The sequence below is a fragment of the Bos grunniens genome, chromosome 23 (assembly GCF_055505025.1).
Source record: "Bos grunniens cultivar Pamir isolate PY7600 chromosome 23, Bosgru_T2T1.0, whole genome shotgun sequence".
NCBI lineage: Eukaryota > Metazoa > Chordata > Mammalia > Artiodactyla > Bovidae > Bos > Bos grunniens.
The window spans coordinates 28,564,391-28,589,111 of NC_141187.1; the positions used below are offsets into that span (position 1 = coordinate 28,564,391).

Sequence of the window (24,721 nt, forward strand, 5' to 3'; positions counted from 1 at the left end):
ACAGATGTATGATAAACCAAAAAACACATCTTTAAACTTTAAAAATCACCTCAGCACTTGAAAAGAATCAAGGGCTTCCCTGGTGGTTCAGTGGTAAAGAATCCACCTTCCTACCAAGGCTACAAAGGTGAAAGGAGATCCAACCAGTCCATCCTAAGGAAATCAGTCCTGAATATTCATTGGAAGGACTGAAGCTAAAGCTGAAACTCCAATACTTTGGCCACTTGATGCGAAGAACTGACTCATTGGAAAAGACCCTGATGCTGGGAAAGACTGAAGGTGGGAGGAGAAGGGGACGACAGAGGATGAGCTGGCATCACCAACTCAATGGACATGAGTTTGAGTAAACTCTGGGAGTTGGTGATGGACAGGAAAGCCTGGCATGTTGCAGTCCATGAGGTCGCAAAGAGTCAGACACGACTGAGTGACTGAACTGAACTGAATTGACAAAGGCGACACGGCTTTGATCCCTGATCCAGGAAGATCCCACATGCCCCAGAGCAACTAAGCCCGTGCTCTACAACTACTGAGCCTGCGCTCTAGAGCCCGGGAGCCGCAACTACTGAGACCACATGCTGCCCCTTCTAAAGCCCGTGCGCCCCAGAGGCCGTGCTGCACAATAAGAGAAGCCACCACAGTGAGAAGCCCGGGTACCGCAACTAAAGAGTAGCCCCTACTTGTTGCAACTAGAGAAAGCCCTCACACAAAAAGGAAGTCCCAGCACCACCAGTAAATAAATAATGAGAAAGGGATCCATGAATACAAGAAGCTTTCAACTTAGAATAAAGATCCAAACCCCAGCCTTCTCTGGGGCATCTAGAAAAGTCTGTGTGTCTTTTCAGGCTTCTCTTCCAATCTGTGGGGGAAGAATATTTAGGTATATTATACCTGTTATTTCAGTTTCCTATTTTTATTCACTAACATTGGATTTTTGCAATGTACTTAGCCTTAAGATTATCTGTATTAAAAGGGTTGTGCTTATATTTAACATAAAATTGTTCATTAATTTTTAAATTATAAAAATACATAATTTTCATAAAGTCATATACATGCCTCTCAGACAAGTAGAGAAGTCAAAGAATTTATTCAGAAAATTAATCCGTTACAGAACTGCTACAATTATAAAGCTGGTTCAAAGAGCATTTTGAAGGATAGCTTAATTATTGTCTCACCAGAAAAGGCAGTGAAAAATAAATATGCTGAGTTGGGGGGGAAAGTGGTTCATGTCCTACACCGTGCTGTGCTGTCCTCAGCCACTCAGTCGTGTCTGATCTCTGAGACCCTGTGGACTGTAGCCCTCCAGGCTTCTCTGACCAAGGGATTTCCCAGGCAAGAATACTGGAGTGGGTTGCAATTTCCTACTCCAACATGACACCTTACATTTGTCTAATTATAGGATTTTTTTAATAATATTTTAAAGAATAGTTTCCAGATTTTAAATAATTACATATTTTTTGCAATACAAGGAAAAGATTTCAAGAATGATAGAGGAGTGCGTAATAAAAGATGGCTTCTTTAAAAATAAGCATTTTAGAAACTATCAGAACAATTCCATAGAATTCCAAATTGCATTCAATGGAGTCCAGTTACACCTTCTTAAATATTGACCAGTTTTGCATCTATTTGTAAATAAATTTAAGCATGCTTTAATCTATCAATATGTAGTACTTTGAATTCTTCTGTGAACAGGTTGTAACAGCTACTGTTTCCCCTTTAAATGAGTTGAATAAAGTAGTTTGTGCACACACACACAAACACACACAAACAATCAGAAATTGCGTAGTGCCTATCCAACTAGGACCTACAGCAGCCATTCTACATCTTCAGTGAAGCAGAACCACAGCCCTCGGGCTTACTCCCCAAGCACCTGTGAAATTTAAGGAGTTTGAGCAAATCTCCAAAGGTCTGGGTCCCTCAGAGTCCTGCTTCCTTTTCTGCTCTTTACCATAGGACTTGGAGGTACTAAGAGGCAATACACTGATTACTAGAATCGAGCTCACGGTCAGAGCTCTCTGCAATGCACCTACCTCTGAAAACTCTTATCTTCACTCACACCTTAATCCTGGTAGCAGTTCTTTTCTTTCCTCCTGATGTAGACACTACAGCAAAACCCAGATCCTTCTCCTTCTTTCACAGAAATCTACTGAGGTTGATAAAAATAGGTGAGTTTCATCCACTCCAGAATAGGAAGTATATAAAGTAGAATGCTAACTCCTCTAAAATTCATCAGCCATCCATTTCCCTGCAAGATTCTGGATAGCCAATGCTTCTGGTCAGACTCTGGATCCTCATAAATACAACTGGAGACCCATCTTTGGTTCTGGGTTCCTCTGCACTGATTCAATAAAATAACCCCCTTTTATTCTGCAGAGTGATTCAGTTCTTGTGCCGTTTAATAACCAAATGGTGTATAAACACCATAAAAGGGACTTCCCTGGTGGTCCAGTAGCTAAGACTCTGTGTTCCCCATGCAAGGGGTCTGGGTTCCATCCTTGGTCAGGGACTAGATCCTACATGCCGCAACTAAGAGGTCACATGCCACAACCAAGACCTGGTGCAGCCAAATAAATAAATAAAAATACTTTTCTTCTAAAAAGCATTAAAAAAAATTTATTACCACCAGAAAATTGACTTCCCATGGCAAACTACAGCCTAATCAAAACTAATTCAGAAACAGTCCACGTCTAGCTTCCCAAACCTGAGTCCATGGCATGAACTGACATTTGTTATAACCACAGGCCCAGGAGTCTGTCTCCAGAGCAGGGGGACGAGACCCCCCAGCCATCCAGGCTGCACCTCAGAGGCCTCTGTCGCAAGGGGAAGAGCCACAGCGAGGGTCCAGGACAGTGACAGGTCCTAAGGGGACACAGGCTCTGGCTTTCAGGGGAGCAATGGAGACTCGGCCCCGGGGAGACCATCAGCACCAGAGCCTGAGTTGAACCCCACCCCTGGGAGGCTCACAGGCTCCTCCAGAGAAGGATTGCTAAGGGCAACAGGGAGCCCCTCAGACCCTCCCACCTTGGAGCAGATGGTCATGGACACGTCTCCATACCTAATCATGAAGTATGGAAAGAGAGTCCCAGAGAAGGAAGCCTGAGGGAAGGAGAAAATGTGGGAGCCATCAGTCATGTTGTAGAAGGAGACATCCCCTTCCTGGTGGTCCAGGAACACCCCTACCCTAAGCATGGGGTGGGGAGCCTGCATGAGGGATAGCAGAGTCTGAGGTACAGTACAGGCACAATATGCTCTTTCAAATCTCCCCACAGCCCAGAACCCCTTATCTGGGGACTCTGTGTACCAACCTTTCCTGTTTACACCTTCCCCACAGACCCCCAGGGCCCACCCGCTTTGGTCTCCATCCCTGATCTCCACCTCCCAGTAACAGCGCCCTGAGGTGATGCCCTCAAAGCCCAGTACACTGCATGTATCTGCAGTGTTCACACAGGAGGCCTTCAAGGTCACACTTGTCTTTTCATGAGAGACGACAAGGTCTGAATGGGCAGATCCTGGATCCAGAGTGACAGGCCCTGCAGAGAAAGTTGTCTATCGTTCAAGTTCCTCCCCTCCCCAAGAACACACAACCACCCCTCAACCCGGAATCCCAGCTCCATGGGAGGAAGGCTAAGCACCCTGACAATAGGAACTTGTGATTCAAGTCGATGGGTCTTCAAGCAGGAAATGGACCCACAAGACTGATTTCAGGGTGAGATACGTCACAGAGCCCTTGAGGACCAGCCTGCTCTTCAAGGGCTGAAGGATGTCTATTTAGCATTCAATATCAGCCAAAGTCATCAGCCCCACCTGTGTGTGACTGTCACCACCACATCCCACCCCACGCTATTGATGGTGCCAGCATCTATATCACCACTGAGAACTGAAGGAGAGGCCATGGGGACAGCAGTAGGAAAATCCAGAAAAAACACAAAGTCACTCACATTCCTGGAACTCCTCCTTCCGCCAATCTACAAGGAAAACACACATTTCGTATCAGGGTTTCACGAAGACTATAAAACACATATTAGGGTGGGTACCTAGGGTGGGTACTGAAGCTGCTAATGAAGAATTTGTTGGGAAACAGTTTGGAAATATTCGCTTCATACATTTATTGCTCTTTTATACACACACACTCACACACACACAGAATGATCATTTTGCAACCTTTTGTTGAAGACCTAGCCATAAACCTTAATACTCAGGGATTGAGAAGCTGGAGACTGACCTGAACAGAAAGATCTTTGCCATATTTGCCTACCAAATTATTCTTTCTCAAGGCCCTAGCCACATATCTATAATGAAAGATAGGCTTTCTAGAGAAAGAATTGGGGAGATAAAAGCTTTCGATCACAAGTGAAGAACTCATCGGGCTGAGCTTGCAGGTTGTCCCTGAGCCATGGGTAGAGAGAATACAACTGGCTAAGCTGAACTTGGAGCATGACTATGTGCCAGGAGAGAAGAGAGCTCAGCGCACAGCACTGGAGAAATCTGACCCAGGTAGAAGACCATGCAGAGGTTTCCAGAGAGGGAGAGAGACGTTCAAATAAGGAAGCATGACAAGCGCTGAAAAGATGAAACACGAATAACTTCTCCTTCCATTTTTGTAGGAACAAAACCATCCCTATAGACATGGCATATAGTGAAAATATTTAAAAATGCTGATTCTAGTATCATGGTACAGTTTCTTTTCTTTTAATGAAAGGTATAGAATAGAAGGTATACATTAAAATACACACGACTTAAATTTGGCAGAGAAGGTGAGGATGGTAAAAGAAGACTACACGATCATCACTGTGTAGAAACAAATCCCTGCAAGAATCAGTAAGACGTCTGAGGTGGCTTCTCACCCATCTGGTGCCCAGGCCTCCGTCACCCTCTGGGTTCCCCAGTTTCTCTCACAGTTCTGTATTCCTGACCCTAAACAGGAGCATTCCAAGCAGGAACAGGGCCTATGACAGGGGCTCAGAGGGTGCAGAGCCTTCACTCACCCCACTGCTAAGGGTCCTCGAGACCACCCTCACCGCACGAGCATCCCTGCAACCACACACCTGCCCCAGCTCCTCTGGGAGGTGCAGATGGTCTCATTATCAGAGGCAAACTCATTATATGGTTACCTAAAAAGGGCTTAGGAATGTAAGTTTCTCTTAAATATTTTAAAGAAGACTCAAGGAGTCCATTACATTTCATGTCATGAAGCTTGCAAACTCTCAGGGCACGTCTCAGATTCACACCATGTGGCTGTGACTTTTGACCTTCTGACCTTTGGCCTCTCTTCAGTCACTCTGTCCACTCAAAACCTCTACAGGGCATTTCCCCCCACACATTCCTATATTTCCTTCATATCTCCTCCTCTCTTCCTCCTGACCTTTTCTTCCGTGATTTGTTCCCCTACCCCTTCTCCAAGAAGCAATTTAACCTCTCTCACTGTCTCCTTTTCCAATCTTCTATATTAACCCTGAAAAGGGGAGGAGGAACCTGAGCCCTGCAGACAAATATTCTTCTAAAATGGAAGCTGATGGTCGTGAATAATCCATCATATGTTACATTTTTGGCTTTATGGCAAAAAAACACACTTGGGATTTTCCATATAATTTCAAATATTTCACACCCTCATTCAAGGAGTCCATACATATCCCAGAGGTGGTGGACCCCGGAGTCAGAACACCTGCTCCTCATCAACCAAGGAGGCGTGGAGGATGAAAGCCAGCCTGGACATGGGGTCAGAGCATGAGGAAGCAGAGAGAAGACCAATATCAGAGAGGCCCAGGGAGAAACAGGGAAACCAAAACTAGAGCCAATGAGACTAGGATTTGTCGAGCAAGAAGGATTCAAACCAAGGCTCCCATAAGCAGGCGAGCATGACTTCTGACATCTTCCAGAGATGACCGACCCCTGATCCACACGGTCGTTCCCTGCTGCCGTCCCTCCTCGCCACTGACCCCTCCGCTGTCACTGTCACAAGAAGTCCCCATTGCACCGGGTGTTTGGGGAGAGTGCTGCTAACCCTGACCATGCCCTGCAGTAGAGCACAGGCAGGATGGAGGCAATCTGTGTTCCGAGGAGTCCCTGCAGTCTCTTTGTAGCCTTTTGAGGCTACAAAGGTGCCAAGAAGACCAAGGACACTACCCCACCCTGCTGTGGGGTCCCCTCAGGGAGAAGGGGGCAGAGTCTAGGTTGGGAGGGGAGGCCACAGGAACTCAGAGCCACTTACCTGCATACAGCTGCGCCTTCCTCCAGGCTGAAAGGGAACACACTCTGGTGAGACCTCAGCCAGAAGAAACCTGCTCGGTGTGAATCCACTGGCCGTTGCCTCCCCTCTGCTCTGCAGGTGAGACTAACTACAGTGGGGAGAGGCTGGAGAATAGGTGACCTCCAGCCACGTGCAGACAGCAGGTGTGGTGGGGAATCCCCTGGAGCACAGGTCAGAAGCCTGCGGCACTCTGGGATGACTTCCACCGCTGTCCCCTGCTGCGTGACGTTTGGCTAGTTCACCTAGTTGCTCCTCCTTCAAAATCCTTCAAAACTCCTGTTTCACCTGTTACTCCATGTTGCTACTCAGGCTCAGAAGCTATTTGTTTGAATAGATTTTAGGGGAAAAAGTGTAAATTACTCCACAATTCTAACAATTGATTATTGCATCAGTATTTTCTGGAAAAAATATATATGAAAAATTGACATGAAGCAGGAATTTTAAAAGAACATAGATACAAGGTCAACTCCAATGGCCAAGCATTCCCAGAGGAAATCATTCTAGAGATACATGTCACTTTTCTGGGCAGCCCATGACTTTTCCATGCATCGTCAGTCCAGGTATCAATCAGCCCTCAATCACTTTCTGATCATCATCTTGAGGAACTGGAAAGAAGAGACTCTCCCTGGATGGTGTGCTGGGATAGAGGAAGGAGGCCACACACAAAGTTAATCACCATTTGTTTGTGTAGCTCCTTCTGTGAAATCTCAGGGCATGTGGCCCTCAGGTACTGATCAAAAACCAGATGCATTCAGGCTACAAAGCTATCGGTAATTTCCAAGTTGATCAGGGTTAGAATAAGACCCAGGGTGCGTGAGAAATTCTAAGGTCACCATCAGACCCAAGCTTCCTGCCAGCCCAGGTCTGCGAGGGGCCTAGGAGCCGGGTTCTGCCTCCCCCAGCCTCCACTTGCACTCCGCAAAAGGGGGTCCACATGTCTAGACACAAACAACGAAAAGAACACCTTGGCACAGGTAAGACAGACCCAAGGACATCTGGAGAGTCACTCACCAGCCAGGTAAGCAGATTTCCTCCTCTCTGAAAAGCAAAACACAAGAAAACAGGTGTTTTCTAAGAACCAGAAATGTCTGAACCAGTGAAACATGCTAAGAACAAGAATGTATCCTGTGGAGGGGATGCAGAGAGCTCAAGAGGAAAAGTAGAGCTTACCTAGTTCTTCCTGAAGTTTAGCTGAAAGAGAGTGAAAACAAAAAAGCATGAACTCCACTCCCTAAGAAAAAGATTCACAAATACCACCTCTCTGTGTGTAACCCCTGGTGAAGACGATACAACTGCAGACCCATTGGAGCCTCCCCAGCTCCAGCTGTCCACCCAGGTCTCCCCAGCCACCTGCTCTGGACTGGGATTTCCCCAGAGCCCTGCACTCAGGCCCTGTGGTCAGAGCATTCATCTCAGCACCAGCTGCCACATTCACCAGCCTTGACCCCTGTCCTGCCTTACCTGCGTCCTTCAGCACTTCCTCCTTTGTCTGACGGTCCTGCTCGCTAGTCTGGCACAGAGTCTCCTTTTCTCCCATCTCCTGCATCTTCATGGAATGTTCTCTCTTGGTGTAACATCCAGCCCCAAGGAGCAAGATCACCAGCACAGTCAGGCTCACCGAGAAAGCCACCTTCCAGGGAGAGGCCTGGGGGAAGAAGGGCTCTGTGGCCCAGCCAGACACCCCTTCAGGGCTCCTGCCCAGGACAGCCCAGCCCGGAACACCCAGGAACACCCGGCCCCCTCCTCCAGCCCTGCTGGAAGCCGGGAGCACCTCTGACCTGGGATGAAAATGGCCATGGCCTTCTCCCGGCCCAGGACAGGGTTGAGGATGGAGCAGGTCACGTTCCCCACAGAGCTGTCTCTCACCACCAACGCCGCCTCCACGCTGAACAGCCCTTCAGCATCCTGGGTGTGGGCCTCAGAGAACGCCAGGAACTTCTCTCCGCTGAGGTCTCTCCACTGCACCTGGGGCTTCGGGAACCACCCCGAGGCTGTGCACACCACGCGGACCCCATCTTCCTCAGGCCCTGTGATGCGCACCTGAGGGGCAGAGCCCACACCTGCAGGAGGCAAGATGTAGAGCCCAGGGACCCAGCAGTGCCTACGTGTGCACAACTCCAGGGGGGGCCCTGCACTTGGCATTCTGGGGGCTCTGGGGACAGCCTGCTCCCACAGGGACCAAGGAGGCATCATTGCTCAGGGAACAGAAGGAAGGAGCATGGGGACCCCCAGGGTTTCAGAGGGCTGGACCCTTCTCCCCAGTCGTGCAAGTGAAAGGGCTGATGCCGTGTAAACAGGGGGAGGAATGTGGTCCCAGGTCCACCCTTATCCTTGCTCTCCTCACCTCACACTCTCCCAGGGCATCTGCTTCCACACCCACTGCCTCTCTTTGTAAATCGCCAGGAAAATTAGGTCAGCTGACACCCCTATGCCCTGAACTCCGCTTCCTTCTATCCTCAGGTTTACCTCCACATGGACTCCTCACATAGACTTCAAACTCATAATTCCAGAACTAATATGTGCTTTGGCCCCATCTATGATGGCTTGATTGTGAAAATATTCCCACATCTCCACTCATCTTTATATCCAGTCCCTGTCCCTGTCTGCCACACTCTTGTCCCCTCTGAACACCCTGTCCCTTCACTCACTCCCACCAGCTATGAGGACCCCAGGTGTCCCTAGAACACACCAGCCACACACTCTCCCCAGGCCATTAAGGTTGGCTGTTCCCTCCCCTTTGAACTTGCAACCCCTAGATGTCCGAGATGCTAAATCCCTCCTTCCAGTCTACGTTCAGATACACATTCTCCATCAGGACCGGCCTGCGCCACTGTGTAACACTGCAGCCTGGCCTCACTCCCAACCCTTGGTCCTCCCTCTTCCCCTGTTCCACTCGGCTTCTCATCCTCAGCACTTACCACATTCTAACATCACCTATAATCTGTTTCTTCATTGTGACTGCTTGATCATCCACTTGAGAATATACACTCATAACAACAGGGATTTTTATTACATTCTCTGATGCATCCAAGGTGCTTAGAAAGGATCAGACACACGTAGTATGTGCCTGCTCAGTCCCTTCAGTCGGATCTGATTCTTTGTGACCATATGGACTGTGGCCCTCCAGGCTCCCCTGTCCATGGGATTCTCCAGGCAAGAATACTGAAGTGGGTTGCCATTTCCTCCCCCAGGGGATCTTCACAACCCAGGGATAGAATCCATGTCTCCTGCATTGCAGGTGGATTCTTTACCACTGAGCCACCTGGGAAGCCCAGACACATAGGAGGGACTCTATATATTTGCACTGAATGAGTGAATGGATCAAAGAGCTTCCCTTCTTCCTGTGATAAATGTGGAGCTGAATTTTATCTTTCAGATCCCTCCCAGTTCCAACACCCCAAAACGCTAATCTAGTTACCCAAGTCACCAACCTGCCACCTTCAGCTCCAAACCAGCCTCTTCATAGAAGTGTCCTTTTCTGAAGAAGCAGGTGTACAGCCCATTGTCAGAAGCCTGGACCCTCTGGATGCGCACGGCAGCATATCCCTGGTTGAGGCGGTCCCCCACCAGCGAGGTCCGCCCTGCGTAAGGAGCCATCAACTCCTCCTTCTGCTCCTGTCGGTTCTGATAGGCAAACACGGCTTCCAAAGACTTGGAGCGGAACCACCTCAGCTCCATGTCCTCTGCACTCACAGCTGGAAATAGGGAGCACGGCAGCATAGCTTCTCCACCCAGCACTGCCAGGATGGGTTGCAAAGGGCCAGTCACCCGAAACTTCTCTGTGAACACAGAGACGGCAGTGAGACAGCAGGAGAGATGCAGACCGAGGGCAGGGGACACACAGTATCAGGTGGGAAGGCCCCAGTCTCGGATGAGATGACCACGGGACTGATGGGTTGAGCTTGATGACTCTGAATCTGAGCAACATCTCTGATCACATTTTTGTGACCCAGAAACAGTTTCAAGGAGAATCCCTCACTCTCCTGTTCTCCTGTCCCCAGGCCCTTCTGTGAAGGCCCTCAGTGTGAATATGCAACAGAATCGTCATGAGATCAGGGGAATCACAACTGGCAGGGACCCCCTCCACCCCCAGTACACCTTCTGATATAGTAAGTCTGGGGTGGACCCAAGGATATGCCTTTATAAACCATCCCTGGGAGGCTGATACTGATGCTCCATGGACCACACATTGAGAACCACAGCTCTATCCTGCCCCCCCACTCCTTGGGCAGGACTGAACTCTGAACAAAGAACATACCCAGGCTCTAGGTCAGAAATTCTTGATCACCAGCCACACCCGGGAGCTACTCTATTCCAGCCCTAACTTTGTCATGTGTGTTCATGACTTTCTCTTCCGCTCAAACGTGCACTAAAACCCAGATCCGAATGCTGTTTTCGTTAAAAAGCTGCCTTTCTTCTCATCACACAGGAACCCATATTCACCCCACTGACATCTTCCCAGAGCCTTTGTCCTTCTGAGACCTGGTGGATGGGTCACGACATGACCCCTGTGTGAGACAGCCCTGCTAGATCTCCAAAGAAAGATTTCAGCCTCTCAGAGTTGGTCTGAGTCACCATCGTCTCTCACCTGGAGGACAATGGTACACTGAGCTCGCTGGGTCTCCTCTCCCCACTCCCATGGGGTGAGGGCCCACAATCAGCCCCTCACCATGAAGGACAGGCCACTCTTAACAGCTGTACACCTTGTCCCTACTCGGCTCAAAGCCTTGCCATGGCTCCTCAGTCCCCTCAGTGGACCTCAGGCCCACTGAAATTGACCCCCGGGGCCTCCCTGACTCCTACTCCTGGTCTCTCCCTCTCACACACTCTGCTCCAGCCAAGACTTGCCTCCACAGTCCTTTGAGCATTACAGGCACACAGGCAGCTTTGCACTGGCTCTTCTCTCCTGCAGAAACCATCCTTCCACTGGAACGGTCACAGACTCACCCCCTCCTCCAGGTCTTTGTTCTCCTCTCCCTGAACATGCTGGTGCCTGCTTCCCACCTCCCCACCCCTGGCTGCCTCCCTCCAGCCTCACTACTCCACTGCCCCTCCTCTCATCTCTTACAACAAACTGTCAGTTACAGTCTTCTGTGCATTTCTTACTCACAGCCTCCTTCTACATTGTAAGCTCTATAAAGATAGGATCTGTCTGTTTTGTTCAAGTACAGCACCTAATGGACTTCCCTGGTGGCTCAAATGGTAAAGAATCCTCCTGCAATGCTGGAGACCCAGGTTCAATCCCTGGATTGGGAAGATCCCCTGCAGGAAGGCATGGCAACCCATTCCGGTATTCTTGCCTGGAGAATCCACAGGGTCAGAGGAGCCTGGCGGCCCCCAGTCCATGGGGTCCCAAAGAGTCTGACACTACCAAGTGAGTAACACTTTCACTTTCTTACTGTCACATTTTTGTTCTTTTTATTTTATATTGGAGTATAGCTGGTGGCTCAGTCGGTAAAGAATCCACATGCAATTCAGGAGACCTCTGTTTAATCCCTGAGTTGGGTAGATCTCCTGGAGGAGATCATGGCAACCCACTCCAGCATTCTTGCCTGGAGGATCCCCGTGGTCAGAGGAGCCTGGCTGACCCCAGTCCATGCTGTTGCAAAGAGTTGGACGTGACTGAAGCAACTTAGCACACAACACATAGACATTTAACAATGTTGTGATAGTTTCAGGTGGACAGCACAGGGACTCAGCTATACATATATGTGTATCCATTCTCCCATGGTAACATTTTTCATAGTTGCCTTTTTTGCTGCAAGGCATGCATGACCAGGCACCCTAACCAGCTACAAACTTATGCCTCTGCAATGGAAGCATGATGTCTTAAACACTAGACCTTCAGGCAAGTCCTGATAGTTGACTTTTGAAAACATCATAATCTCCACATTGGAAACTGTCAAGGTCCCTTATTTTATGGTTTAGAGACTCTTCTCAATTATATAATTACAGTTACTGCCTGGGGAAGCATCATAATTATTCTAAAGAAAGGGTTCCTCGAATACCCACCCACTGCTGGTGGAGAGAGCCGGCCTAGCTCCCGGGGACCCACACAGGAAGGGGGTGGGGACACACTCACCTGTGGACCCCCCAGTGGGCAGCGGGAGGAGGAGGAGCAGGATGGTGAGGTGGCAGAGCCCAGAGCTGCGGGAGAAGTCCTCCATCTCCTCAGAGCTGGGGAGACACAGGGCAGAAGGCAGACTCAGGGCTGGCCCAGAGTTCAGGGACCCCAGTGCGGAGGAGGGCTCAGGGCCAGAAACAGTCCTGCAGGAGCAGAGCTCCCCCCCAGATCCCTGTGCTGATGAGGTGCTGGGCTCCCCACAACTCTGACACCCAGAAAGCACTGAGCCTGGGCTCCTCCCAGCCCTGTAGAAGCCTCTGTGGGGCTAAAGAACCACAAGGTTTGCTTGGGAAAAAACCTTTGTCCCCCTTCCCTTCCCACCCCAATGGCACCTGCAGCCCAGCCCACTCTGCCCAGAACACCAGGTGCTTCCTTTCCCAGCACCAGGGGCCCGAGCTGGGACCATCCTGCATCTCCCCATTATTCACAACCACCAGCAACACCTGTCTACCAATTAGGGACAGAGACCCAGGTTCAGCTCCTCACTGTGAAGTACAGGCCAGCTCCCACTTGGGGTCCCACAAACGTCCTCCTCAAGGGGACGGTGGGTCCTTCAGAGGCATGTGAGCTGCCTTTGCTGCTGGGTTAGTTCACCTGCACTTCAACCCCACCCAGTCCTTTCCTGCAGGGACCAAAGACAAGGCCCGCACCCAGGTGCCCAGTCAGTCCCCACAGACAGCTTAATCCTCATCCGCACTGAATTTAAAGAAGATTTCTGCATTGGGATTGGAGATCCCGGTGGAAACAGAGCAGCCGAAGTCAAAAAAATGAGTCCTCGTCAGAGAAAAGACCCCAAAACATTAAATGTTTGAGGTGAGGGAGGAGGCAGCTTAGGGTCCTGGGAAGGACAGATACTGGGGGCTAAGCGCTGAGTCCTCCCCCCAAGACTGGGCCCCTGTCTGCCAAGTTTCTTAACCATCTTTGTGTTATTCCTCATCTGCAAAATGAGGATATTAACGGCATTTCCATCTCAAGGTTTTCATGAGAATCACATGAATTTATATTTGTAGTCACTACATGGAATTAGAAAACAGCCTATTACTAGTAAGTGCTAATCCCATGGACCAAGGAGCCTGGTGGGCTGCAGTCCATGGGGTCGCCAAGAGTCGGACACGACTGAGCGACTTCACTCTCACTTTTCACTTTGCTGCCTTGGAGAAGGAAATGGCAACCCACTCCAGTGTTCTTGCCTGGAGAATCCCAGGGATGGGGGAGCCTCGTGGGCTGATGTCTATGAGGTCACACAGAGTCGGACACGACTGAAGTGACTTAGCAGCAGCAGCAGCTACAGCAATAATGCTGAAACAAATGAGTGAAGGTACCCCCCTCACTGTGGTGGTCCTGGGTCTCCCTAGAGCCACTCCACCATCCAGCACCACCCACCCTTCACCCAGCCCTGCCAGCTGCTCAGCCTCCTCCTCAACCCTGCTGCTCCCTGCTTGCTCTTCTCACCCACAAGTGTCTTCAAAACCCACTTACCTGCTCTGAAAGGCCAGGACTTCAGGAGCGTCTCTAAACTCAGCAGCATGAGAAGGTTCAGGGACCCTGGCAGACCCCAAATCTGTCCTCAGAATTCGCACCTGAAGTTAGTCACTCAGAGCCCCAATCCTGATACAAATCCAAGTCTGAGTTCCTCATGTCTGGGGGCAGGTGGTCTCAGGAGAGTAGAGAAGCAGCAGAGCCCACCCAGGGGTGTCTGCAGAGACCAGACCGTGGGACCCTCAGGAACGATCCCGGACAGCTCAGTCCGCCCTCCTCTGGTTCCTTCACTATTGCAAAGTGAAACCTGGAAAAAGCAGTCCCGGCAGACTCTGCCCTGCCCTCTGGACAGTCACCCGGTTATCAAGAAGGAAACAGCCTGATCGGAGCAGCAACAAGAGAGTGGATTCAAGTGAAGCTGAAACCACCCTGAGGGGACACAGACACACACTCGATGACTGTTCTCGACAAGGGCTCCACTCCAGGTTGTGGGTGTGTGCTCAGTCACTCGGCTGTGTTTCATGTCCATGGAATTTCCCAGGCAAGAATACTGGAATGGGTTGCCATTTCCTACACCAGGAGATCTTCCCAACCATGCAGTCAAACCCACATCACTTGGGTCTCCTGCACTGGCAGGCAGATTCTTTACTACTTCGTCACCTGGGAAGGCATACTCCAGGCTGGCCGCCTTCTAACCTCGGAAGTGGGGACTGTGTGCAGCACACAGTCTGCACAGACCAGCACCTAGCCCCCTCCTGATTCCATGTCGGCTAGTAAAGTGCACAGGGCACAGACCCCAGCGTGGCTGCTTCCTTTTCTTCCCCAGCAGATGACCCAGGAATTCCCACAACCTGGCCCCCAGGGGCTAACCCCCAGGCTTCAGGTGTTTCCAGGAAAACTCCAGAACCTTGGCTGAATGGACACAGCCCTAAGGCTTGTGAAGACTGTGTATCACCCATGGCCTGGGCACAGCCATTCAGACCCCCTTTCTGCCAGGCCCAGTGAACACCAGGAAAGGCCTGATTCTCTGGTCTCCAAAAAAAAAAAAAAACAACGGGATGGCTCTTCCTCTTCAGCTCATCCCTTCCTGAATTTTCCTTACCTGTGTTCACCCAGTTTTCTCTGTGGAAATTTGAAGGGCATCTTTCACATCCCACTCTCCCATGAAATGTGCTTCCAATACATTCAAGATTTTCACAAATTCATGTTAACAACCATCACATACTCTCATTTCTCTGCTGACAGAGTTTTCCTCATGGGTCTCCCACCCCACCTCCAGCCTCACTCCCTCCAGGTCATTTTCTTTCCAATGTCATGATGCTCGAAGGTCAGTCTTTATGTCAACTTTATGTCTCACCCTTCAAGGGATCCCTCTGCTTCAACCTCACCTCCGTGGCTCCAAGGCCTCCAACTTCCTGTCTGACCTCATCCCGTGCTTCTCCCAGCTGCCCCCTTACTGGTCTCACCAGCACTGGTGGGGGATCTTGCTCCTCCCCCACATTCCTCACGGTCCACTGTACAGCTCTCACCTCAAATGACCTTGCTCAAGGCACGCTTTGCTGACCTCCTGACCCCCATTATGAGATCTATACACAAGCCTTTTGGGGTTTGGGTGGCACCCTATCTCCTCCACAGCCCTAACTTGTGTTCACCTGAGGAATGTCGAGGGAATCCAGGAGAGGAGGCACTCTTTCCCAGCATGTAGGAAACACGCCATAAACATTGGTTGAGCTGACTGGCAGGAGTCTCTTCTGCAGCACATGGGCTACTCAGCCTTGTCCAATTTCACAGAACACTCTAGTCCACAGAGAAACAGGAAGACTGCTAACTCTGAACTAATAGAGTCAGCCTCTGGAAGGCTACAACAGCCCCACCATCTGCCCATCTCTGATTTCCTGTCTGCTGCCGCTGCTGCTAAGTCACTTCAGTCGTGTTCGACTCTGTGCGACCCCATAGACAGCAGCCCACCAGGCTGCCCCATTCCTGAGATTCTCCAGGCAACAACCCCGGAGTGGGCTGCCATTTCCTTCTCCAATGCGTGAAAGTGAAGTTACTCAGTCGTGTCTGACTCTTCACGACCCCATGGACTGCAGCCTACCAGGCTCCTCCATCCATGGAATTTTCCAGGCAAGAGTACTGGAGTGAGTTGCCATTGCCTTCTCCAGCTTTCCTGTCTACCCCAGACTTCACTAGTTACAACCATGGACTGGCAACACCAGGTTCAACCACCACTAATGCTCCCTTGGGGCTTCCCTGGTAACTCAGTAAAGAGTCTGCCTGCAGGATGGGGGTCAGGATGTTCACATCCCCTGAGGGAGAGCACGGCAACGCACTCCAGTATTCTTGCCTGGAGAATCCCATGGACAGAGGAGCCTGGGCCCATGGGGTCACAAAGAGTCAGACACAACTGAGCGGCTAAGCACACACAAGCACAGTGCTCCCTCCAGCCTGCCCAGTGTCCCAGTGTCCGAGGTTCAGGTCTGAGGTGACTTGGGCTCGTGTCTCTCCCTTCTCAAATCTGCCTCGTGGTTGTCACTATTATCTTCATTCTACAGATGAGAAAACCAAACCTCACAAATTCACAGCCGCACACTCAGCATGTCTCTCTCAGCCTGTGTTCACTCCGGGTGGTTCTAAACGACCCATTATATTTGTCTCCACAGAGTAAGGACCGGCGGACCCACAAAACCACAAATTGTTGATTAGTGCCCAGAAGTCTGGTCTGAGGTGTTACAGCTCTGGGCAAACCCAGACCATCAGGGTATACCTGAACACATCCCACTTTGTCTTCCCCAAAAGGTCCACTCCCTCTAATATCCACCTGGACTCAGGAATATTTGGAATATTTATATTAACCGCAGGAGATCTAACGGGACAAGTTCAAAAATTAGCCTCCAGGGCCCCCTAATATCTATGCCCCACTTACACCACCAATCCCTTCACCACAAGGAGATTTTTTAAGGTCTCAGAAACATTACAGGAATTTTATACCATATTTTATTGAAAACTTCCTATGTGCCAAGAACTGAGCCACACAAATTCCATTTATGCTACTTCATTCTCACATGTGCAGACAGACATGAATCGAGACATGAGTGCTGCCATCGAGGACACTTAGTCCAGATCCTGCACAGCGGAGGGAGGGGTTAGAGCTGCAGGGAGGCTGCCCCTTCAATCCTACCCTAGCCCTCAAACTCAGCCCAGCCCACCCCCAGCTCCACACGACTCCACAGGAAGCAGAAACAAGCAGAGACCTTGGACTCAGACATGCCCCAAGATGATCTGACCAGAAAGCTTATCTCACCCTGAATGCCAGCCCTTTGAGTCCATACTGGGAGAGAAAGGGGCGGGAATGACAAAGTACAGGAAAGATTTTTCTGGAAGGACACTTGAACACACTGACAAGGTGGACAAAAACAGCCAACTTCACCAACCTCCCCCGCCACCCTAGGCATCAGGGTCGTGTGCCAGCCTCTTCTTGCTCAATCACCACAAAAGACTTTTCTTTCTCCAAATATAAGTTATCTTAATGCTAACAGGGTTAATATTTAGCAGTCATAGTATCCATTATCTTTAATTTGCTTCAGGAGCTTTCAAAACAGTTTCAGAAAAACTTCTAATCCATAAAACCATAGTGATATAAAATGAATTGTGATTTTTTAAATGTTACAGTAGATGAAAAGAATTAAACTCATATTTTACGGGAGGAGCTAAGATGGTGGAGGAATAGGATGGGGAGAACACTTTCTTCCCCACAAATTCATCAAAAGAACATTTAAACGCCAAGTAAATTCCACAAAACAACTTCTGAATGCCGGCAGAGGACATCAGCCACCCAGAAAAGTAACCCATTGTCTTCAAAAGGAGGTAGGAAAAAATATAAAAGACAAAAAAAAGAGACAAAAGAGGGAGGGATGGAGCTCCGTCCCAGGAAAGGAGTCTTAAAAAGAGAGAAGTTTCCAAACACCAGGAAACATTCTCACTGCCGACTCTGTGCCAAGCCTCGGAAGCACAGAGGGCAACATAACAGGGAGGAAAAATAAATAAACAATTAAAACCCACAGATTACAAGCCCTATGGTAACTCCCCCAGTGGAGAAGCAGAGCAGACGCCTGCATCCGCCATTAGCAAGCTGGGGCTGGGCAGGGAGGCACGGCACACGCTGCATCACTTAGAGTAAGGATCTGGTCTTAATACCCCGAGCGCTACCTGAGCTAAATAATTTGGGCTAGCAAACCAGACTGTGGGATATCTACCACGCAAAAAGGCAGCCCTAACCTAAGATACCACCAGGCCCGCGCACAGAACAATGGACTGTACAGAGATAGCCAGCTGCAGACCGTCCCCAAAGGACTGTACAGAGATAGCCGGCTGCAGACCGTCCCCCTCCGGTAACAGGCAGCCAGAGCCAGAAGGGGGCAATCGCAGTCCCAGAGAGACATTATCTACAAAACTGTAAGCAGGCTTCTTTGCTAACTAAAACTTCTTGGGGGTCTGGATAGTCAACATCCGCCTGAGAAGGTGCACTGGTTGTACACCCAGATAACCGAGCCGCGGGGAGGCGATAAGTCGCAGCAACTGTGCTCGCCAAACACCTCATCATTGAAAGACAGGTGTATGTCTTGTCTTCCTTGTCTGAGCTGCTCGGACCTGGGAAGGGCACAAAACGCAGGCCCAACCGAGTCTGCGCCTCTGAGGACTACCCGAGTGCCTGAACCTGAGCGGCTTAGACTCGGGAGGTGCAAGCAGCCCAGGGCCAGCCACAGATGGTTCCCAGCGGAGCAACCTAGAGCCTGAGTAGTGTGGGCAGGGAGGCTACACGCGCCGTGATCAGGGGCAGACCCAGTGTGGCTGAGGCACTGCGAGCACGGGCCAGTCTTATTTATTTGCAGCGTCCCTCCCTCCCCACAGCACGACTGAACAAGTGAGCCTTAAAAAAAAAAAAAAAAAAGGTGTCCACCACCGCCCCCTTTTGTATCAGGGCAGAAATCAGACACTGAAGAAACCAGCAAACAGAAGAAGCTATAACAGAGGGAACCGCCTTGAAAGCGACAGGCAATAGATTAAAACCCCGTGGTTAGTACCGACTACATAGGAAGGCGCCTATAGATCTTGAGAAATATAAGCCGGAACAAGGAACTAGCCGAAAATGAACTGAACCCACAATATCCACAACAACATCAGAGAAAGTCCTATATATATTTTTACTATTTTTACGATCATTGCTTCTGTCTTTTTTTTAAATTTTTTTAAAAATTTTAAGTCCTCTATTACTCCTTTAATTTTCACTTTTATAACCAACTATTACTTTGCAAAAAAAAAAAGTCCCTTTTTTTTTAAAAAAAGCAAACTTAATATATATATTTTTATAACTTTTGTGACCTTGTTTTTTTTTTCTTCTTCTTTTCTTTAACATTGTATTTTGGAATTCCAAACTCTGCTCTAGATTTTTAATTTTAGCTTTTTGGTATTTGTTATCAATTTTGTACCTATTTTTTTTTTTTTTATAACTTTTGTAACTTTTTTTTTTTCTCTCGCTTTCTTTCTCTTCATCTTTTCTTTAACATTGTATTCCTGAAATTCCAAACTCTACTCTAGATTTTTAATTTATGCTTTTTGGTATTTGTTGTCAATTTTGTACCTATATCTTCTTTATAATTTTTGTGACTTCGTTTGTTTTTGTTTTTGTTTTTTTTTCTCTTTCTTTTTCTTCTTTTCTTTAACATTGTATTTTTGAAGTTCCAAACTCTACTCTAGATTTTTAATTTTTGCTTTTAGGTATTTTTTACCAATTTTGTACCTTTAAGAACCCAATCTTCAGTACCCATTTTTTACTAGGGAGCAAGATTACTGGCTTGACTGCTCTCTCCCCCTTCCGACTCTCCTTTTTTCCCACCAGGTTGCCTGTGTCTCCTCCCTAACCCTTCTCTACTCTACCCAACTCTGTGAATTTCTGTGTGTTCCAGACAGTGGAGAACACTTAGGGAACTGATTACTGGCTGGATCTGTCTCTCTCCTTTTCATTCCCTCCTTTTATCCTCCTGGCCACTTCTGTCTCCTTCCTCTCTCTTCTCTTCTCTGTATAACTCCTTGAACATCTCTGAGTGGTCCAGTTGTGAAGTGCACATAAGGAAGTGATTACTGGTTAGCCCGCTGTCTCCTCTATTGATTCCACCTCATCTCACTCGGGTCACCTCTAATTCCCTCCTCCCTCTTCTCTTCTCCATGTAACACTGTGAACCTCTCTGGGTGACTCTCACAGTGGAGAAACTTTTCATCTTTAACCTAGATATTTTATCAATGTTGCTGTATAGAAGAAGTTTTGAGACTACTGTAAAAATAAGACCGATAACTGGAAGCAGGAGGCTTAAGTCCAAACCCTGACTCCAGGGAACATTAGTTGACATTAGCTCATCAAATGCCTCCATACCTACACTGAAACCAAGCACCACACAAGGGCCAACAAGTTCCAGGGCAAGACATACCAAGAAAATTCTCCAGCAACACAGGAACACAGCCCTGGGCTCCAATATACAGGCTGCCCAGTCACCCCAAAACCATAGACATCTCATAACTCATGTCTGGACACTTCATTGCACTCCAGAGAGAAGAAATCCAGCTCCACCCACCAGAACACCGACACAAGCTTCCCTAACCAAGAAACCTTGACGAGCCACCTGTACAAACCCACACACAGTGAGGAAACACCACAATAAAGAGAACTCCACAAACTGCCAGAATACAGAAAGGACACTGCAAACTCAGCAATTAAAACAAGATGAAGAGACAGAGGAATACCCAGCAGGTAAAGGGACAGGATAAATGCCCACCAAACCAAACAAAAGAGGAAGAGATAGGGAATCTACCCGATAAAGAATTCCAAATAATGATAGTGAAATTGATCCAAAATCTTGAAATCAAAATGGAATCACAGATAAATAGCCTGGAGACAAGGATTGAGAAGATGCAAGAAAGGTTTAACAAGGACCTAGAAGAAATAAAAAAGAGTCAATATATAATGAATAATGCAATAAATGAGATCAAAAGCACTCTGGAGGCAACAAATAGTAGAATAACAGAGGCAGAAGATAGGATTAGTGAAGTAGAAGATAGAATGGTAGAAATAAATGAATCAGAGAGGAAAAAAGAAAAACAAATTAAAAGAAATGAGGACAATCTCAGAGGCCTCCAGGACAATATTAAATGCTACAACATCCGAATCATAGGGGTCCCAGAAGAAGAAGACAAAAAGAAAGACCATGAGAAAATACTTGAGGAGATAATAGTTGAAAACTTCCCTAAAATGGGGAAGGAAATATTCACTCAAGTCCAAGAAACCCAGAGAGTCCCAAACAGGACAAACCCAAGGCGAAACACCCCAAGACACATATTAATCAAATTAACAAAGATCAAACACAAAGAACAAATATTAAAAGCAGCAAGGGAAGAACAACAAATAACACACAAGGGAATTCCCATAAGGATAACAGCTGATCTTTCAATAGAAACTCTTAAAGCGAGGAGGGAATGGCAAGACATACTTAAAGTGATGAAAGAAAATAACCTGCAGCCCAGATTATTGTACCCAGCAAGGATCTCATTCAAATATGAAGGAGAAATCAAAAGCTTTACCAACAAGCAAAAGTTGAGAGAATTCAGCAACACCAAACCAGCTCTCCAACAAATACTAAAGGATATTCTCTAGACAGGAAACACAAAAAGGGTGTATAAATTTGAACCCAAAACAATAAAGTAAATGGCAACGGGATCATACTTATCAATAATTTCCTTAAACTTAAATGGGTTGAATGCCCCAACCAAAGACAAAGACTGGCTGAATGGATACAAAAACAAGACCCTTACATATGTTGTCTACAAGAGACCCACCTCAAAACAGGGGACACATACAGACTGAAAGTGAAGGGCTGGAAAAAGATTTTCCATGCAAATAGGGACCAAAAGAAAGCAGGAGTAGCAATACTCATATCAGATAAAATAGACTTTAAAACAAAGGCTGTGAAAAGAGACAAAGAAGGTCACTACATAATGATCAAAGGATCAGTCAAAGAAGAAGATATAACAATTATAAATATATATGCACCCAACATAGGAGCACCGCAATATGTAAGACAAATACTAACAAGTATGAAAGGAGAAATTAACAATAACACAATAATAGTGGGAGACTTTAATACCCTACTCACACCTATGGATAGATCAACTAAACAGAAAATTAACAAGGAAACACAAACTTTAAATGATACAATAGACCAGTTAGACCTAATTGATATCTATAGGACATTTCATCCCAAAACAATGAATTTCACTTTTTTCTCAAGCGCACATGGAACCTTCTCCAGAATAGATCACATCCTGGGCCATAAATCTAGCCTTGGTAAATTCAAAAAAATAGAAATCATTCCAAGCATCTTTTCTGACCACAATGCAGTAAGATTAGATCTCAGTTACAGGAGAAAAACTATTAAAAATTCCAACATATGGAGGCTGAACAACACGCTGCTGAATAACCAACAAATCACAGAAGAAATCAAAAAAGAAATCAAAATTTGCGTAGAAACAAATGAAAATGAAAAGACAACAACCCAAAACCTGTGAGACACTGTAAAAGCAGTCCTAAGGGGAAAGTTCATAGCAATACAGGCATACCTCAAGAAACAAGAAAAAAGTCAAATAAATAATCTAACTCTACACCTAAAGCAACTAGAAAAGGAAGAAATGAAGAACCCCAGGGTTAGTAGAAGGAAAGAAATCTTAAAAATTAGGGCAGAAATAAATGCAAAAGCAACAAAAGAGACCATAGCAAAAATCAACAAAGCCAAAAGCTGGTTCTTTGAAAGGATAAATAAAATTGAAAAACCATTAGCCAGACTCATCAAGAAACAAAGGGAGAAAAATCAAATCCATAAAATTAGAAATGAAAATGGAAAGATCACAACAGACAACACAGAAATACAAAGGATCATAAGAGACTACTCTCAGCAATTATATGGCAATAAAATGGACAACGTGGAAGAAATGGACAAATTCTTAGAAAAGTACAACTTTCCAAAACCGGACCAGGAAGAAATAGAAAATCTTAACAGACCCATCACAAGCACGGAAATTGAAACTGTAATCAGAAATCTTCCAGCAAACAAAAGCCCAGGTCCAGACGGCTTCACAGCTGAATTCTACCAAAAATTTAGAGAAGAGCTAACACCTATCCTACTCAAACTCTTCCAGAAAATTGCAGAGGAAGATAAACTTCCAAACTCATTCTATGAGGCCACCATCACCCTAATACCAAAACCTGACAAAGATGCCACAAAAAAAGAAAACTACAAGCCAATATCACTGATGAACATAGATGCAAAAATCCTTAACAAAATTCTAGCAATCAAAATCCAACAACACATTAAAAAGATCATACACCATGACCAAGTGCACTTTATCCCAGGGATGCAAGGATTCTTCAATATCTGCAAATCAATCAATGTAATACACCACATTAACAAATTGAAAAATAAAAACCATATGATTATCTCAATAGATGCAGAGAAAATCTTGGACAAAATTCAACACCCATTTATGATAAAAACTCTCCAGAAAGCAGGAATAGAAGGAACATACCTCAACATAATAAAAGCTATATATGACAAACCCACAGCAAACATTATCCTCAATGGTGAAAAATTGAAAGCATTTCCTCTAAAGCCAGGAACAAGACAAGGGTGCCCACTTTCACCATTACTATTCAACATAGTTTTGGAAGTTTTGGCCACAGCAATCAGAGCAGAAAAAGAAATAAAAGGAATCCAAATTGGAAAAGAAGTAAAACTCTCACTGTTTGCAGATGACATGATCCTCTACATAAAAAACCCTAAAGACTCCACTAGAAAATTACTAGAACTAATCAATGAGTATAGTAAAGTTGCAGGATATAAAATCAACACACAGAAATCCCTTGCATTCCTATACACTAATAATGAGAAAACAGAGAAATTAAGGAAACAATTCCATTCACCATTGCAATGAAAAGAATAAAATACTTAGGAATATATCTACCTAAAGAAACTAAATACCTATATATAGAAAACTATAAAACACTGGTGAAAGAAATCAAAGAGGACACTAATAGATGGAAAAATATACCATGTTCATGGATTTGAAGAATCAATATAGTGAAAATGAGTATACTACCCAAAGCAATTTATTGATTCAATGCAATCCCTATCAAGCTACCAACGGTATTCTTCACAGAGCTAGAACAAATAATTTCACAATTTGTATGGAAATACAAAAAACCTCGAATAGCCAAAGCTATCTTGAGAAAGAAGAATGGAACTGGAGGAATCAACCTGCCTGACTTCAGGCTCTACTACAAAGCCACAGTCATCAAGACCGTATGGTACTGGCACAAAGACAGAAATATAGATCAATGGAACAAAATAGAAGGCCCAGAGATAAATCCATGCACATATGGACACCTTATCTTTGACAAAGGAGGCAAGAATATACAATGGATTAAACACAATCTCTTTAACAAGTGGTGCTGGGAAAACTGGTCAACCACTTGTAAAAGAATGAAACTAGAGCACTTTCTAACACCATACACAAAAATAAACTCAAAATGGATTAAATATCTAAATGTAAGACCAGAAACTATAAAACTCCTAGAGGAGAACATAGGCAAAACACTCTCCAACATACATCACAGCAGGATCCTCTATGACCCATCTCCCAGAATATTGGAAATAAAAACAAAAACAAACAAATGGGACCTAATTAAACTTAAAAGCTTCTGCACAACAAAGGAAACCATAAGCAAGGTGAAAAGACAGCCTTCAGAATGGGAGAAAATAATAGCAAATGAA

General features: G+C 46.6%; 1 protein-coding gene across 3 annotated transcripts; it reads right to left on the reverse strand.

Moving 5' to 3' along the window:
- Positions 1–752: 752 nt before the first annotated feature.
- On the reverse strand, positions 753–14,112 carry LOC147347019 (butyrophilin-like protein 1). 3 transcript variants are annotated; one of them, XM_086369160.1, is made up of 10 exons: positions 13,848–14,112; positions 12,327–12,421; positions 9,676–10,023; positions 8,111–8,304; positions 7,706–7,889; positions 7,415–7,435; positions 7,256–7,282; positions 6,206–6,232; positions 3,936–3,962; positions 753–3,527 (listed from the first exon to the last, which is right to left on the reverse strand). In XM_086369160.1, exons 2-10 carry the CDS (start codon positions 12,409–12,411, stop codon positions 2,881–2,883), a joined length of 1,560 nt encoding a protein of 519 aa, XP_086225286.1. In that variant the 5' UTR covers positions 12,412–12,421; positions 13,848–14,112; the 3' UTR covers positions 753–2,880. The 3 variants fall into 3 exon arrangements, with proteins under 3 accessions (XP_086225286.1, XP_086225285.1, XP_086225287.1); XM_086369159.1 differs by having other exon boundaries at positions 7,706–7,906; positions 8,023–8,304; XM_086369161.1 differs by lacking the exons at positions 753–3,527; positions 3,936–3,962 and having other exon boundaries at positions 7,415–7,475; positions 7,706–7,906; positions 8,023–8,304.
- Positions 14,113–24,721: the final 10,609 nt, after the last annotated feature.

Excerpts from the sequence above, each read along its gene's own strand:
- LOC147347019 (XM_086369159.1), bottom strand. The coding sequence starts at position 12,411 with ATGGAGGACTTCTCCCGCAGCTCTGGGCTCTGCCACCTCACCATCCTG. Across the intron at positions 8,305-9,675 it reads TTTGGAGCTGAAGGTGGCAG|GTGTGGGCTCTGCCCCTCAG; the intron begins GTTGGTGACTTG and ends TGCCTCCTGCAG. Across the intron at positions 3,963-6,205 it reads GAAGGCGCAGCTGTATGCAG|ATTGGCGGAAGGAGGAGTTC; the intron begins GTAAGTGGCTCT and ends TTTTCCTTGTAG.